The 16438-nt window shown below is 44.5% G+C and overlaps 2 protein-coding genes and 1 pseudogene across 3 annotated transcripts in view; 1 reads left to right on the top strand and 2 right to left on the bottom strand.

The window, feature by feature from the left end:
* Window positions 1–10405, bottom strand: part of LOC103222822 (survival motor neuron protein) — a 30264-nt gene extending 19859 nt beyond the window's left edge. The window contains exon 1 of one of the 2 annotated variants that reach the window (XM_007974733.3): window positions 10162–10405. In XM_007974733.3, the coding sequence (XP_007972924.1) occupies window positions 10162–10242 (81 nt within the window). In that variant the 5' untranslated portion in view covers window positions 10243–10405. Of the gene's footprint in view, window positions 1–6575; window positions 6748–10161 lie in introns of those variants that run through there. The other variant, XM_038010472.2, reaches the window with a different exon arrangement.
* A 406-nt stretch (window positions 10406–10811) lies between these two features.
* On the top strand, window positions 10812–11340 carry LOC103222836 (biogenesis of lysosome-related organelles complex 1 subunit 1). The gene has a single exon (XM_007974769.3). The coding sequence runs from the start codon at window positions 10875–10877 to the stop codon at window positions 11250–11252; it is 378 nt and encodes a 125-aa protein (XP_007972960.3). The 5' UTR covers window positions 10812–10874; the 3' UTR covers window positions 11253–11340.
* A 1333-nt stretch (window positions 11341–12673) lies between these two features.
* On the bottom strand, window positions 12674–12756 carry LOC119618353 (small nucleolar RNA U13; annotated as a pseudogene).
* Between the last annotated feature and the right edge of the window lie 3682 nt (window positions 12757–16438).

Here is a 16438-nt window from a genome sequence, read left to right as displayed (position 1 = left end):
TTAAAAATGCCTAAAATGACAAATTTTTTTACTTCAATAAAAAATAAAACACACTGTTTGAGGGATCAGTGAGACAAGTCCAAAAAGAATCCAATTTATACTATGAGGTAGAGTTGGATTTGGTATACTATAGAGTATTTTGGATTTGGTACAGTATTAGCCAATGAATTCCAAAAAACTTTTATAAAATTCACTGAGTTGTAATATTACTTTTTGTCATTTTCTTGTTTTTTTTTTTTGTTTGCTTGCTTTCTCTTGAGACAAGAGTCTCGCTCTGCCACCTACGCTGGAGTGCAGTGGCACGATCTCGGCTCACTGCAACCTCTGCCGCCCAGGTTCAAGTGATTCTCCTGCCTCAGTCTCTCAAGTAGCTGGGATTACAGGCTCCCACCATCAAGCTGGGCTAATTTCTGTATTTTTAGTAGACATGGGCTTTCATTATCTTGGCAAGACTGGTCTCAAACTCCTGACCTCAAGTGATCCTCCACCTCAGCTTCCCAAAGTACCGGGATTATTGGCATGAGCCACCGCACCCAGCCTTGTCATTTTCTTGTTAATCTCTATTATATAGAGATAAATGTGTTCCAATATAAAACTGTCAATCTTGCTGTATGATAAAAAGTACTTATAATTCCAACCTGGGCAACATGGGAAAACCCCATCTCTACAAAAAGTACAAAAATTAGCTGGGCACGGTGGTTCACATCTGTAGTCCCAGCTATTCAGAAGGCTAAGGTGGGAGGACCGCTTGAACCAGGGAAGAGGAGATTGCAGTGAGTGGAGATCAGAGATCATGCCACTGCACTCCAGCCAGGGTGACAGAGTGAGATGCTGTCTTAAAAAAAAAAAAAAAAAAAAAAAAAGTACTTAAAATCATTGTAAGTCACTTTGCAAATAAGAAAAGTAATCACAAAGAGGTTAACTGACTTGTTTAGGTTACATTCCCACTTGGAAGGTAAGATGTTCCTTGGAGATGTGAAAGGAATAAAAACAGGCTGGGGTCCAGTGGCTCACACCTGTAAACTCTGTCTTGAAAAAAAAAAGGGGGGGGGAGTAAGCGGGGGAGGCCAGGCACGGTGGCTCATGACTGTAATCCCAGCATTTTGGGATGCAGAGGTGGGTGGATTACTTAAGGTCAGGAGTTTGAGACCAGCCTGCCAATGTGGCAAAACCCCATCTCTATTAAAAATACAAAACGTAGCTGGGCATGGTGGTGTGCACCTGTAGTCCCAGCTACTTGGGAGGCTGAGGCAGGAGAATTGCTGAAACCCAGGAGGCAGAAGTTGCAGTGAGCCAAGATCATATCACTGCACTCCAGCCTGAGTGACAGAGTGAGACTCCACCTCAAAAAAAAAAAAAAAAAAAAAAAAGGAAGCAAACAGTAGAAAATGAAGGGTGGTCCTGAAGAAATAAAGAAAGCACAGAATCAGAGGACAGTGATATCAATAGAACAGTGCAGTCTTAAAGCAAGATACACAGACAGATGGCAACTCAAGCTCCTCATATCTCAACTGTTATTGCCAGACCAGGAAACAAGTAATTTCAAAACGAACAGAAAACAAACTGACAGAAGAAAAAGTAATACTGATTACAAGGACAAATATATCTGACTGAAAACCTAAGGAGCACCAAAGCAAAGGCATGAAAAAGAACCAAAGGAACAAAAATAAATAAAAAGCAAAATGGTTGATAAGTTGGCAAACAGTATTTATTTAACATAGGCACACGTGGGGTCCCTGAAGAAGAAAAACAAAACAATCTCCCTGGTGGTCTAGTGGTCAGGAATTAAAAAAAAAGAAAAATTCCTAGGGATGGGAGGAAGAATCCCCTCCCATCCTCAGAGCCTCTAAGCAAAAAGACTAAGTTACAAAATAAAAAAAATCAGTTATCATTAGACTTTCTCATAGAAATTTATGGGGAAAAAGTATGAGCCAAGAATTTTATATGCAGCCTAGCTGTCCTTGAAGTAGCAAGACTAAGAAAAGTTTAAAATGTAGAATACTGTACTCACTAGCCTTTCCAGGGGAATCTACTGAAAATAAGCTTCATCCAACCAAGAATGACCAGGGAAACTTGGGTTTTAAAAATAACAGAACTGGCCAGGCACAGTGGCTCACGCCTGTAATCCCAACACTTTGGGAGGCCGAGGTGGGTGGATCACCTGAGGTCAGGAGTTCGAGACCAGCCTGATGAACATGGAGAAACCCCATCTCTACTAAAAATACAAAATTAGCTGGGCGTGGTGGTGCATGCCTGTAATCCCAGCTACTCGGGAGGCTGAGGCAGGAGAACTGCTTTAACCTAGGAGGTGGAGGTTGTGGTGAGCCAAGATCGCACCACTGCACTCCAGCCTGGGCAACAAGAGTGAAACTCTGTCTCAGAAAAACAAAAAAACCAAAAAAAAAAACCCAAAAACAAAAACCAGAATTGTTAGCATCAAATATATTTAATTGTGGATCTAAGAGAAAAGTAGTATATTAAATTGAAAAGCTGATTCTAAAATTTATATGGAAATACTAAAGACACAAATAAACCAAAGCTGGACAATTTACATTACTTAACTTTAAGACTGTAAACCAAAAGTATCTGAGACAGGTTTCAATCAATTTAGAAAGTTTATTTTGCCAAGGTTAAAGACACGCCTATGATACAGCCCTCAGGAGGTCCTGATGACATGTCCCCAAGGTGGTGGGGTACAGCTTTATTTTATACATTTTAGGGAGACATGCAGCACCAATCAATATATGTAAGACGCATATGAGTTCTGTCGTGAAAGGCGGGACAACTCAAAGTGGGGGTAGGGCGGTTTCTACCTCATAGGAAGATTTAAAGATTTTCTAATTGGCCACTACTTGAAAGAGTTATTATCAACAGAAAGGAATGTTTGGGTTACCGTAAGGGGTTGTGGAGACAAAGGTTTTATCATGCAGATGAAGCTAGCAGGTAGCAGGCTTCAGAGAGGGTAGGTTGTAAATGTTTCTTATCAGACTTTAAGAGTCTGTTCTATCAGTAATTCCAAAAGGGAGGAGGGTGTGATGAGACATGTCCAACTCCCCCTTCCATCATGGCTTGAACTAGTTTTTCAGGTTAATTTTGGAATGCCCTTGGCTGAGAGGATGGGTCCATTCAGTTGGTTGTGCAGGCGGGTGCCTATAATTTTATTTTTGGTTTACAAGACATACTCTGAAGCTATAGTAATTACAAGTGTAGTACTGACATCAACATAGGCTAATAGACAATGTAACAGAATTTAGAGTCAGAAATAGCCCTGTGATATAATGATTGATTTTAACTAAAGTTACAAATGTGGTTTAACAGAGAAAGCATAGTAGTTTCAAGAAATGATGGTAAAACTATTGGAAATCCTTATGCAAAAACAAACCAAATTTCCACCTACATTGAGCCATATATAAGAATTACCTCAAAATGGATTACAGACCTACGTGTAAAATTAAAACTCTAAACTGTATAAAAAAAAAAGAGAGAGAGAAATCTGTGATCACGGATTGCCTATAACAAAAGAACAAACTGAAATGGCTTTGTTGCCCGGGATGGCACCCGAAGTTCTTGGTCTCACACTGAGGACATCAAGGACGCAGACACACCAAGGGTGTGAGGTTAGAGCAGAAATTTAATAGGCAAATAAAAGAGAATAGCTCTCTCCTGCAGAGAGGGGTCCTGAAAAGGGTTACCATTCCAGGGTGAAACGCAAGCATTTTTATAAATGAGCTAATGGGAAGGGGGTATCTTATCTCCATAGGGAGCAAAAAACCAGTTAGGACCAGGTGTGCCATCTGCATAGAGCTTGAATCTCTGGCAGCTCCCACCCCAACATTTTATTATGCAGGCAGGTCCTTGGCCTGAGCTACTCCACATTGCTTATCTCTTTCCTATCGTGCATGTGCTAAATAAGGGGAGGTGGAGCCTCCATGGTGGACATGCCTGGTCCCAGGTGCCCCTTTCTCTCCATGCAGCTGCAGGCATCCCCAACAACCCACAACATGCACGCTTCCAGCTTCCTTATCTGAGTATGTCCAAAAAAAAGGAATGTGCTCACTAAGGTCCACTGTTGTTTACTGGGACCCACCGTACATATGTGAAGCTTGCTGATTACCCAGGAAGCTCCCTCTCTGTGTCAAAGTTGCCTCCTTATCAATGTTTACAGCCCGATCTTCCAGGCTGCTCCCTGTTGGAACAGAAGTGATTTCTTGGGCTGCTTTTTGTTAGAAGGGAAGTTCTACGGAGGACTCTTTGTCTAACTATCGGCCTAGCTAGTCTCTTTTTACCTCCTCTCTCAAAACCATCAAAGAGAAAACTGAAAAATTAGATTTCAGCAAAATTAAGATTTTCTGTTCTTAAAAAGATGTTGTTAACAAAATGAAAAACCAAGCGGTAAACCGGGAGAAAATACATGCAAGTTACCTATCTGATAAAGATATTGTACGCAGCAAATATGAAGAACTCTCAAACCGCAACAACAAAAAAATTCAATTAAAAGATGGGTAAGTTGGCCAAGTGCAGTGGCTCATACTTACAATCCCAGTCTTTGGGAGGCTGAGGCAGGAAGGATAGCTTGAGCCCAGGAGTTCATGACAAGCCCAGGCAACATAGCGAGACCTCGTTTCTACAAAATTTTTAAAAAATTAGCCAGTTTGGCCGGACGTGGTGGCTCACGCCTGTAATCCCAGCACTTTGGGAGGCAGAGGCACGTGGATCACAAGGTCAGCAGATTGAAACCTTCCTGGCTAACACGGTGAAACCCCGTCTCTAGTAAAAATACAAAAAATTAGCCAGGCGTGGTGGCGGGCGCCTGTGATCCCAGCTACTGGGAAGGCTGAGGCAGGAGAAGGGCGTGAACCTGGGAGACAGAAGTTGCAGTGAGCTAAGATCCTGCCACTGCACTCCAGCCTGGGCGACAGAGCGAGACTCCGTCTAAAAAAAAAAAAAAAAAAAAATTAGCCAGGCATGGTGGTGCGTGCTTGCAAATTCAGCTACTCAGAAGGCTGAGGCAAGAAGACTGTGCGCAGGCGGTGGAGGCTGCAGTAGGCTGTGTGATTGCATCACTGCACAACAGCCTAGGTGACAGAGTGAGACACTGTCTCCAAAAAAAAAAAAAAAAAAAACCCAAATGATTTGAACAGACACTTCACCAAAGAAGATATACGGATGGCAAATAAGCTCATGAAATCATCAACAGCAGCACTGGTCATTAGGAAACGCTAATTAAAATCACAAGACGCCACTACATCTATTATAATGCCTAAAATTAAAAAGACTGACCATACCAAGTGTTTGCAGGGACACTGAGCAAATGGAACTTTCATACATTGCTGGTCAAAATGCAAAATGGGGGAGCTGTTCTGAACCTATTCTAGTTGTGGGGGCTTTTGAATTGTTCTTTGCTCAATTAAACTCTGTTACATTAAAAAGTAAAATGGTGCAACCACCACTTTGAAGAAGAGTTTGACAGCTCCTTAAAGACTTAAAAATACATCTACCCTGTGACCTAAGTATTTACTCAAGAAAAATGAAAGCGTATGTCTATATACGCTTTTTAAAAATATTTTTATAGAAAATTTTTAATTTTTGATTTTAAAATGAAAAGACAGGGGCTTCACCATTTTTCCCAAGCTGGTCTCAAACTCCTGGGCTCAAGTGATCTGCCAGCCTTGGCTATACGAAGTCTTATACACTAATATTCACAGTGGCTCTACTTGTTAACAGTCCCAAACTGGAAAAAGCCCAAATGTTCACAACTAAGTGATGGATACAGTATAGTATATACATGCAATGGAACACTACTCAGCAATAAAATGGATGAAAATCAAAATAGCTATGCTAAGTAAAAGAAATATGACAAAAAAGGTACTTATCATTCCATGCTTATAAAATTCTTAAAAATGCAGGCTAATCTATGGTGACAGAAAGTAGATCAGTGGTTGTCTGGGGACAGGACAAGGAGGGATGAGAAGGATCACAAAACATCAATCCAACTGAGGCCACCATGCTATAAGGAAATCCAAACCAGCCCACACATTGAAACCACATAAAGAAATCTTCATGAGACTACCTGAAAAAAAGAGAGAGCCCGCCAATCCCTAGTTGCTCAGTCCCCAGCTACTGAAGCTCTAGCAACTACGTAGGCACAAGCACGAGACAGCTGCACAAAAACTGCCCAGCAAGGCCCTCACAAATTCCTGACCCACAGAAACGATGAGAAATAATAAAATGTTCTTTGTTGTTTCAAGCCACTAAGTTTTGGCAGATTCGTTCCACGGCAACGGCAGCCAGAACAGAACATCAGGACTGCCTTTATATCTGATTCTCAGTCACTTCCAGCAGCTCAGATTTCTCAAATTATTCCCAACACCCTGCCATCTTCTACCTTCTCCTACCACTTCCTGAAACTTCCACTGTGCTCCCTTGAGTAAATAACAAAATCCCACTCTTTAACCTCTGAATCATCCCTTCATTTCTCGCTCTAAGTAAAATCTAACTCCCCTTTTCCTTCGCAGTCATCTCAAATGTTATGTTTCCTCTTTTCTCCTCCACACTCTTCATATCACGGTACCTACCAGAGATGTGGGAAAGAAATCTTCCCTGCTTCTTACTTGCACTTCCAGATTATTCTCCATTCCCCTCTAAAAATTCCCAGCTTTGAAAATCCTGACAAAAAGTAGCCAGGCATGGTAGTCAGTGCCTGTAGTTCCAGCTACTTGAGAGGCTGAAGTGGGAGAATCACTTGAACCTGGGAGGAGGGTGTAGTGAGCCGTGATCACGCCACTGCACTCCCATCTGGGCAAGAGAAAGAGGCCCTGTCTCAGGGGGAAAAAAAAAGAAGGAAAATCTTGTCACCAGACTCACAGTCTATTATCACTTCCTACTGCAGTCATCTACAGCATCCTGAGTCACTCTTCCTCATTCCTTAATGTTTACATTGCAGTTCTCTCTCCAACACTGCCATAATTTTTGGTGATTTAAATATCCATGTAAATGATCCCTTCAACTACCCTATATTTGCAGGATTTTAAACTCCTCTCCACCACAATCTTGTACATCCCCTGATGTGGTTTGGCTCTGTGTCCCTACCCAAATCTCATGCTGAATTGTGATCCCCAGTGTTGGAGGTGGGCATGATAGGAGGCGACTGGATCATGGGGGTGATTTCCAATGATTTAGCACCATCCCCCTAGTGCTGTCTCCTGATAAGAGTTCTCACAAGATCTGGTTGTTTTAAAGTATGTAGCACTTCCCCCTTCTCTCTACTGCTGGTCACACGAAGACTGTGCTTGCTTCCCCTTCACCTTCTGCCATGACTGTAAGTTTCCTTAGGCCTCCACAAGAGAAGCCTGTACAGGCCGCAGAACTGTGAGCCGACTAAACTTCTTATTTTTATAAATACCTGGTCTCAGGTATGTCTTTGTAGCAGTCTGAGAATGAACTGACACATCCCCAAATCTCAGCTACTCACTCGCTTCAACAGTATTTATTTATTATAACCAATAACCACAACCTCTCCATAAATGCAGTTTCAAGAATCCCACTCTCTTAACCATCACATTCTAGGCTCTGCAACTTACTCCTACTAGCGGTTTAATGGGGACAATCATTCTACTTCACTAGGACTGGCAATACATTGATCCTCTCACCTTTTTTTTTTTTTTTTGAGACACTCTCATTCTGTCAGCCAGGCTGGAGTGCAGTGGCACAATCTCGGCTCACTGCAACCTCCACATCCCAGGTTCAAGCGATTTTCCTGCCTCAGCCTCCTTAGTAGCTGGGACTACAGGCACCTGCCACCATGTCCAGCTAATTCCCCCCCGCCCCGAGATGGAGTCTTGCTCTGTTGCCCAGGCTGGAGTGCAGTGGCGCGATGTCAGCTCACTGCAACCGCTGCCTCCCGTGTTCAAGTGACTCTCCTGCCTCAGCCTCCCAAGTAGCTGGGATCACAGGCATGCACCACCACACCCAGCTAATTTTTGTATTATTATTTTTTTAAGATGGAGTTTTGCTCTTGTTGCCCAGGCTGGAGTGCAAAGGCATGATCTCGGCTCCCTGCAACCTCTGCCTCCCAGGTTCAAGTAATTTTTCTGCCTCAGTCTCCCGAGTAGCTGGGATTACAGACATGTGCCACCACGCCCGCTAATTTTTGTATTTTTAGTAGAGACGGGGTTTCACCATATTGGCCAGGCTGGTCTCGAACTCCTGACCTTGTGATCTGCCCCCGCCCCCCCCCCCCTCGGCCTCGCAAAGTGCTGGGATTACAGGAGTGAGCCACAATGCCCGGCCGATCCTCCCACTTTTTAAACTGTCTCTTAGGGTCTTAATATCCTCATTTCCTTTCTTAGCCAGTTTAAATTCCATAGTCAATTGTTAAGATAACTCATTTGTACTTCTCCCCCTCACTTCTTCATATCCACATGGTAAAACTACAACCGTATTAATTTCAACTCTCCATTTACTCTGTGGCTGCCCTTATACACACAATCTTGCTGTCTGGTCTCCTTCAACTCATGACCACGAATCTCAAGTATGCCTTTTATGTTGCCTAGCAACATTTCCACTAAACTTCCCTGTTCAACCCTTGCCCACTCTTCTAAAGAACTATCTACTTCCCAACTTCTCTTTCCTCTCTCATCCTAGCTCCTAGCTGATAACCTTGCTTCTTTCACTAAGAGGACAGTAAGAATCAAGAGAACTTCCAAAATCTCCTGCCATCCTATCTGCCCATTTACATATCATAGATGTGTAACTATATATCTGTCACCAAAAGAACCGCTAATGTTTCCAACAACGGCCAAATCCATCCCTTCTTACCTACTCTAGGACATTGCTCTAGCAATTATCTTCTTTCCGACATCAACTTTCCCATTCTTCTTTCCCATCAATCCACAAACATGCTGAAACACGTGGCTCCCATCTTAGTGCAGTGGCTCACACCAGTAATCCCAGCACTTTGGGAGGCAAAGGTGGGAGGATAGCTTGAGCCCAGGAGTCAAGGCTGTAGTGATTCATGATTGCGCCACTGGCACCCCAGCAGCCTGGGCAACAGAGCAAGACCCCCCTCTCTCAAAACCACACACACACAATTAAAATTCCTCTTACCTCACTTTCCCCTCCATTTATTGCCCAATTTCTCTACCCTCCATTTATAATAAAATTTCGTGGTGGCTCACTCCTTTAGTCCCAGTTACTCCAAAGGCTAAAGCAGGAGGGTCGCTTGAGGCCAAGAGATTGATGCTGCAATGAGCTAGGATCACGCCACTGCACTCCAGCCTGGGCCACAGGGAGTGACCTTGTCTCTAAAAAAAAATTTTTTTTAAATAAAATTCCTTGAAATATGTCTACCGATGTTTTTGTTTATTTTAAGACAGGGTCTGGCTCTGTCGCCCAGAGGCGCAATCACAGCTCACTGCAGCCTCCACCTCCCTGACCCTTCCAAGACCTGAACCTTCCAAGTAGCTGGGACCACAGGCGCGCACCACAACGCCTGTGTAAATTTTGTGTTTTTAATTTTTGTGGACTCGGAGTCACACTATGTTGCCCAGGCTGGTCAAATGTTGCCTTGGATTTCTCTTCTCCTACTCTCCAACTCACTCCAGTCAAATTCACCCCCACCATGCTATGCCCAAGACTGAACTCCTGAGAAATCTACTCTACTGGCAAACTGCTCTTCCGCATCTCAGTAAAACGCAGCTGTATCTTTTCAGCTATTCAGGATAACCTCCGTTATCGAATCTATCTGAAAAACCTGTTGCCTCCGATTTCAAAATACATCCATAATCCAAATACTTTAACTCTGTTAATAACATACTGATCTAAAGTCCAGATCATCTTAACAGACTTCTAAGCGGTTTCCCTGCTTCACCCTGGCCTAATGCCCTCACCTCCCCGACACCAGCCAAAGACGGGTGAACAAAATAAGTTACTGCCAAGTCGCGGCAGGGCCTCCACTCAACGCCATCAAGGAGCCCAAACTGCTCGAGGAAGGAGCTTACGGATGGGGTTCGCAGGGAACGGAGTGAGAAAAGACGTAAAAAACGCGGACAACTCCAGTGAGCGGATCGACTTGATGCCGTCCCGCGGCTGTGGAAGGAGAGTCGGGCCGGAAGAAGGGTGCTGCGAGCGCCGGTAGGGAGACTGCGCTGGCCGCGACCTCACCTGGCCTGTGCCGCGCCGGAACAGCACCGAATCCTCCTGCTCCGGGACGCCGCCACCACTGCCGCCGCTGCTCATCGCCATAGTAAACTTGCTGGTACGCAGCGTGGGGCCCCTTCCCTTCTTCGAGTGACGACTTCCGCCGCCCGGGGCTTCTGGGAGCGGAACAGCACGGTGGCCTGGAAGACCGCTTGAAGTAACTTCGCACGCTATGTACGAGTGGTTATCGCCCTCCCACCTTTATGGCGTGTAATTTTAATCTCCCTCAATCCTTTCATTTCACTGTGTTATATATTTCCTTTCTTTTTTGTTTTTCTTGTTTGTTTGTTTTGAGACATAGCCTCGCCCTGTCACTCAGGCTGGAGTGCAGCGGCGCGACCTCAGCTCACTGCAGCCTCGATTTCTTGGGCTCCAGCGATCCTCCCACCTCAGCCTCCCCAGTAGCTAGGACTATAGGCGTGCGCCACCACGCCCAGCTATTTTTTGTATATTTAGTTGAGACGGGGTTTTGGCATGTTGCTTAGGCTGGTCTCTAACTCCAGTGTGTGTGTGTGTGTGTGTGTGTGTGTGTATTCCCCCCCCCCGCCCCCGCCCACTGGAAAAGTAAATGGTAAGCTCCTACTAGGAATTTAAAACATGCTTGATCTATATAAAGACAAACAGGGGGCAGACAAACAGGGGCCCCCGGCGTACCCAGCCCCCAGCCCGACGTGACCATGCTGTCCCGCCTCCTAAAAGAACACCAGGCCAAGCAGAATGAACGAAAGGAGCTACAGGAGAAGAGGAGGCGAGAGGCTATCACTGCAGCGACCTGCCTGACAGAAGCTTTGGTGGATCACCTCAATGTAGGTGTGGCCCAGGCCTACATGAACCAGAGAAAGCTGGACCATGAGGTGAAGACCCTACAGGTCCAGGCTGCCCAATTTGCCAAGCAGACAGGCCAGTGGATCGGAATGGTGGAGAACTTCAACCAGGCACTAAAGGAAATTGGGGATGTGAAGAACTGGGCTCGGAGCATCAAGTTGGACATGCGCACTATTGCCACTGCACTGGACTATGTCTACAAAGGGCAACTGCAGTCTGCCCCTTCCTAGCCCCTGTTCCCTCCCCCGACCCCATCCCTCCTACCTCACCCACAGGGGGAAGGAAGCAGGCTGACAAGCCTTGAATAAAACACAAGCCTCCAAAAAAAAAAGACAAACAAGGAAAGACAAACATGGGGGCGGGAAGGCAGGCAGATCCTTAAACACTAGAAGACATTTGATCCCCCAACCTTTTTTGTTTGTTTTGAGACAGAGTCCCGCTCTGTCACCAGAGTGCAGTGGCGCCATCTCGGCTCATTGCAGCCTGGACCTCCCGAGCTCAAGCGATCCTACTGCCTCAACCTCCCAAGTACCTAGGACCACAGGGGCGCGCCACTACGCCCGGCTAGTTTTTGTATGTTTTGTAGAGGCAGTGTTTGCAGCATATTGTGCAGGCTGGTCTCGAACTCCTGAGCTCAAGATATTCTGCCTGCCTCTGGCATCCCAAAATGCTGGGATTACAGGTGTGAGCCACCTTGCCCAGCCTCCATTATTATTATTATTTTTTTAATAAAGAGTCTTGCTCTGTCACCCAGGCTGGAGTGCAGTGGCACGATCTCAGCTCACTTCAACCTCCACCTCCCAGGTTTAAGCAATTATCCTGCCTCAGTCTCCCGAGTAGCTGGGATTACAGGTGCCCGCCACCACATCCGGCTAATTTTTGTATTTTTAGTAAAGACGGGGTTTCACCATGTTGGCCAGGCTGGTCTTGAATGCCTACCTCATAATCTGACCACCTCAGCTTCCCAAAGTGCTGGGATTACAGGTGTGAGCCACTGCACCCGGCCTCCAGTATTCTTTACTAAGCATCTAGGGTTGCTAAATGGCTTACATGTACATAGTGTATATATATATATAAAATCTACCAAAGGAACTTTGAGGGCTTCCCCCCAAATACCCTTGGCTTCTATATAGTATACAAGAAATATCTGTGGAGGAAGGGGAGAATGGGATGATGTTGGCCAAGTGTACAAAAATGGTAACTAGGTAGAGGTAATATGTGGAATGTAATCATTTCACAATGTATATCTAAACATCAAATTGTACACCTTAAATATATACAATTTTTAAGGGTCCGGCACGGTGGCTCATACCTGTAATCCCAGGACTTTGGGAGGCCAAAGTGGGTGGATCACTTGAGGTCAGGAGTTCGAGACCAACCTGGTCAACATGGTGAAACCCCGTTTCTACTAAAAATACAAAAATTAGCCAGGTGTGGTGGTGCAGGCCTGTAATCGCAGCTACTTGGGAGGCTGAGGCAGGAGAATCACTTGAACCCAGGAGGCGGAGGTTGCAGTGAGCCAAGATTATGCCACTGCACTCCAGCCTGAGTGACAGAGTGCGACTCCATCTCAAACAAATAAATACATACAGTTTTTATATGTCAAAAAAGTTAAATTGTCACAAGATTAAAAAAAAAAATTTAAATCTCATGTCAGGAGAGTAATGTGCCAAAGGTACATCCCATACATCAACATGAAAACCCAATTATCACACTTATGAACTATGAAAGGATCAAGATAATTTAAAAGTCAAAAAGCCCAGGCACGGTGGCTCATGCCTGTAATCCCAGCACTTGGGGAGACTGAGGCAGGCAGATCACTTGAGGTCAGGAGTTTCAGACCAGCCTGGTCAACATGGTGAAACCCCATCTCTATTAAAAATTAGCCAGGCGTGGTGGCACCCATCTGTAATCCTAGGTACTCAGGAGGCTGAGGCAGGAGAATTGTTTGAACCCGGGAGGTGGAGGTTGCAGTGAGCTGAGATTGCACCACTGCACTCCAGCTTGGGTGACAGAGTGAGACTCTGTCTCAGGAAAAAAAAAAAAAAGTCAAAAAAATATGTATTTTTGTAAAGCTTGCTTATATTTTTCTCAATCATAAAAATTCTCACAATTGCATTTGATGTCAAAATTTAAACAAATTACATGGACATATTCCATGATGGTTAAAAAAAGAAATTTAAACAAAATATAGAACCAGGTTTCTTTTTGTTTGTTTTTTAAATTTTTTCTTTTTGAGACAGAGTCTCGCTCTGCCGCCCAGGCTGGAGTGCAGTGGAGCAATCTCGGCTCACTGCAACCTCCATCTCCTGGGTTCAAGTGATTCTCCTGTCTCAGCCTCCCAAGTACCTGCGATTACAGGAGTGCACCACCACACCCAGATAATTTTTGTATTTTCAGTAGAGACGGGGTTTCGTCCTGACCTTGTGATCCACCCGCCTTGGCCTCCCAAAGTGCTGGGATTACAGGCATGAGCCACTGTGCCCAGCTGTTTCTTTTTGTTTTTATTATTTAGAGATATAGTTGACATACTATAGAATTCATCATTTTAGAGAGTACAATTGAATGATAGATTGAATGGAAACCTTAGTATATTCACAAGGTTGTGCAACCATCACTGCTATCTAATTCCAGAACATTTAATCACCCATAAAAAAAAAAATCTGTCTCCTTTAGCAGTACGCTGCCATGCCCAGCTATTTTTTGGGAGAGAAGGGGTCTCCCCATGTTGTCCAGGCTGGTCTCAAACTCAGTTGCTTAAGCAGTCCTCCCACTTGAGCCGCTGTGCCCAGGCCTGAGTTACTATAAGAGTTACTTTCTATGATAGACAAATCATTCAAAATATAATGAGGTAAACTGCCAAAAGAAACCATTTTACCAGATTTGAAGGCACTTAATGTAAATGCTGAATTTAATTTCATGTACTGAAATCAAAGTCTTTTTTCATATGTAATTTTCACACCAAAAATCTCTCTTCAGTGACTCTTGGACCTCTCTCATGATAAAGTAAATGATGCTGGGGCGGTGGCTCACACCTGTAATCCCCACACTTTGGGAGTCCGAGGCAGGTAGATGACATGAGGTCAGGAGTCTGAGACCAGCCTAGCCAACATGGCAACACCGCATCTCTACTGAAGATACGAAAGTCAGCCAGGCATGGCATGCCTGTAATCTCAGCTACTAAGGAGGCTGCAGCACAAAAATCACTTGAAACTGGGAGGTGGAGGTTGCAATGAGCTGAGATCATGCCACTGCACACCAGCCTGTGAGACAGAGCAACACTCTTGCCTAAAAAAAAAAAAAAAAAAAAAAAAAAAAAAAAAAAGGGCCAAGTATGGTGGCTTATGCCTGTAATCCTAGCATTTTGGGAGACTGAGTGGGAGAGAGAAGATCATTTGAGCCCAGGAGTTGAAGACCAGCCTGGGTAACATGGTGAGGCCCCATTGCTACAAAAATTAATTAGCTGGGTGTGGTGGTGTGGGCTTGTGGTACCAGCTACTCAGGAGGCTGAGGCAGGAGGATTACTTGAGTCCAGGAGGTCAAAGGCTGCAGTGAGCCATGTTTTTGCCACCGTGCTCCAGCCTGGGCAACAGAGCAATAGCCTGTTTCAAAAACCAAAAAAAAAATGGTAGTACCTACATGTGAAGATTGCATATAATAAAGATTGTAAAGCAGAGAGAAAAACTGCACAGTTCACCAAAAAGAAAATCCAAATGTCCACTAGAGATCTGAGAAAATGCCCAACCTCTAGAGCCAAGGAATTACAAATTGAAAACTAAGATAACATTTCAAGGCCTGGCATGGTAGCTCATATCAGTAATCCCAGCACTTTGGGAGGCTGAGGTGGGCGGATCACTTGAGGTCAGGAGTTGGAAACCATCCTGGCCAACATGGTGAAACCCGTCTCTACTAAAAATACAAAAATTAGCTGAGCGTGGTTGCAGCGCCTATAATCCTAGCTACTTGGGAGACTGAGGCAGAAGAATTGCTTGAACCTGGGAAGCGGAGGTTGCAGTGAGCCGAGATCGTGCCAGTGCACTCTAGCCTGAGTGACAGGGCAAGGCTTCATCTCGAAAAAACAAAAAATTTCAGGAATATACCTGCCTTTAGTAAAAATAAAAAGAAATTGTGAACCAGGCATGGTGGCTCATGTCTGTAATCCTAGCACTTTGGGAGGCCGAGGCAGGAGGATCTTTTGAGCCCAGGAGTACAAGACCAGCATGGGCAACATAGGGAGACCCTGTCTCAAAAAAATAAAAAATAAAAAAAATGTGAATAGTGTCACAATGAATAAAAAAGAAAAAAAATTTTAAAAAGAAAACCCAGAAAAACTAACACACCATTTTCCACCCTGTTTGGCAAAACTATCAGGAATTAGTAACATTTGATGTTAGCAAAGTATGGGGAAATGAACTTTTATCCTCTTATTGAAAATATCTGTTTATAGTCTGGCATGATGACTCATGCCTGTAATCCCAGCAAATTGGGAGGCCAAGGTGGGAGGATTCCTTGAGGCCAGAAGTTTGAGACCAGCCTGAGTAATAAAGTAAGACCCCATGTCATTTAAAAAAAAAAAAAAAAAAGAAGGAAAGACTGCCTGGCGCAGTGGCTCATGCCTGTAATCCCAGCACTTTCGGAGGCTGAGGGGGGCGGATCACTTGATGTCGGAAGTTCGAGACCAGCCTGGCCAACATGGTAAACCCCCACCCCATTTCTACTAAAAATACAAAAATTAGCTGGGCGTGATGGCGGGCGCCTGTAATCCCAGCTATTCAGGAGGTTGAGGCTGGAGAATCACTTGAACCCTGGAGGCAGAGGTTGCAGTGAGCAAAGATCACACCACTACACTACAGCTTGGATAACAGAGTGAGACTCCATCTCAAAAACAACAACAACAAAACCCAGAACATCTGTTTAAAGTTTAAGACATGTATACCTGTGAAAGTTGATTACATAAATTTGGTCATTCTTGAAATACTCAACTAAATCAGACTTGAAGGGCCGGGGGAAAAAGCATTTGGGGTACACAGCATCTGCTTCAAGAATTAAATTTTCCACAAGTCCAACTGCTGAAACAGCCTTCTGTATCCCTAAGACCAGTTTTACCTAATAGCTGCTGAAATGAACTGCCATGACTCTAAGACTGGTTTTACCTACCACCATCACTCACCAATCAGAGCTTGCTAGCTCCCACAAGCTCTAGTGTGAATGAGCTTTCTTCCAAAACAGTATGTAACACTGTTCTTTCTCATAAAACCCTGAACCTTCTCAATTTTTTTTTTTTTTTGAGACGGAGTTCTGCTCTTGTTGCCCAGGCTGGAGAGCAATGGGGCGATCTCAGCTCACTGCAACCTTTACCTCCTGGGTTCAAGCGTTTCTCCTGTGTCAGCCTCCTGAGTAGCTGGGATTACAGGCA

The sequence above is a fragment of the Chlorocebus sabaeus genome, chromosome 4 (assembly GCF_047675955.1).
Source record: "Chlorocebus sabaeus isolate Y175 chromosome 4, mChlSab1.0.hap1, whole genome shotgun sequence".
NCBI classification, from domain to species: Eukaryota; Metazoa; Chordata; class Mammalia; order Primates; family Cercopithecidae; genus Chlorocebus; species Chlorocebus sabaeus.
The sequence above is the reverse complement of the archived record's forward strand: the minus strand, read 5'-3'. Positions and strand labels throughout refer to the sequence as shown.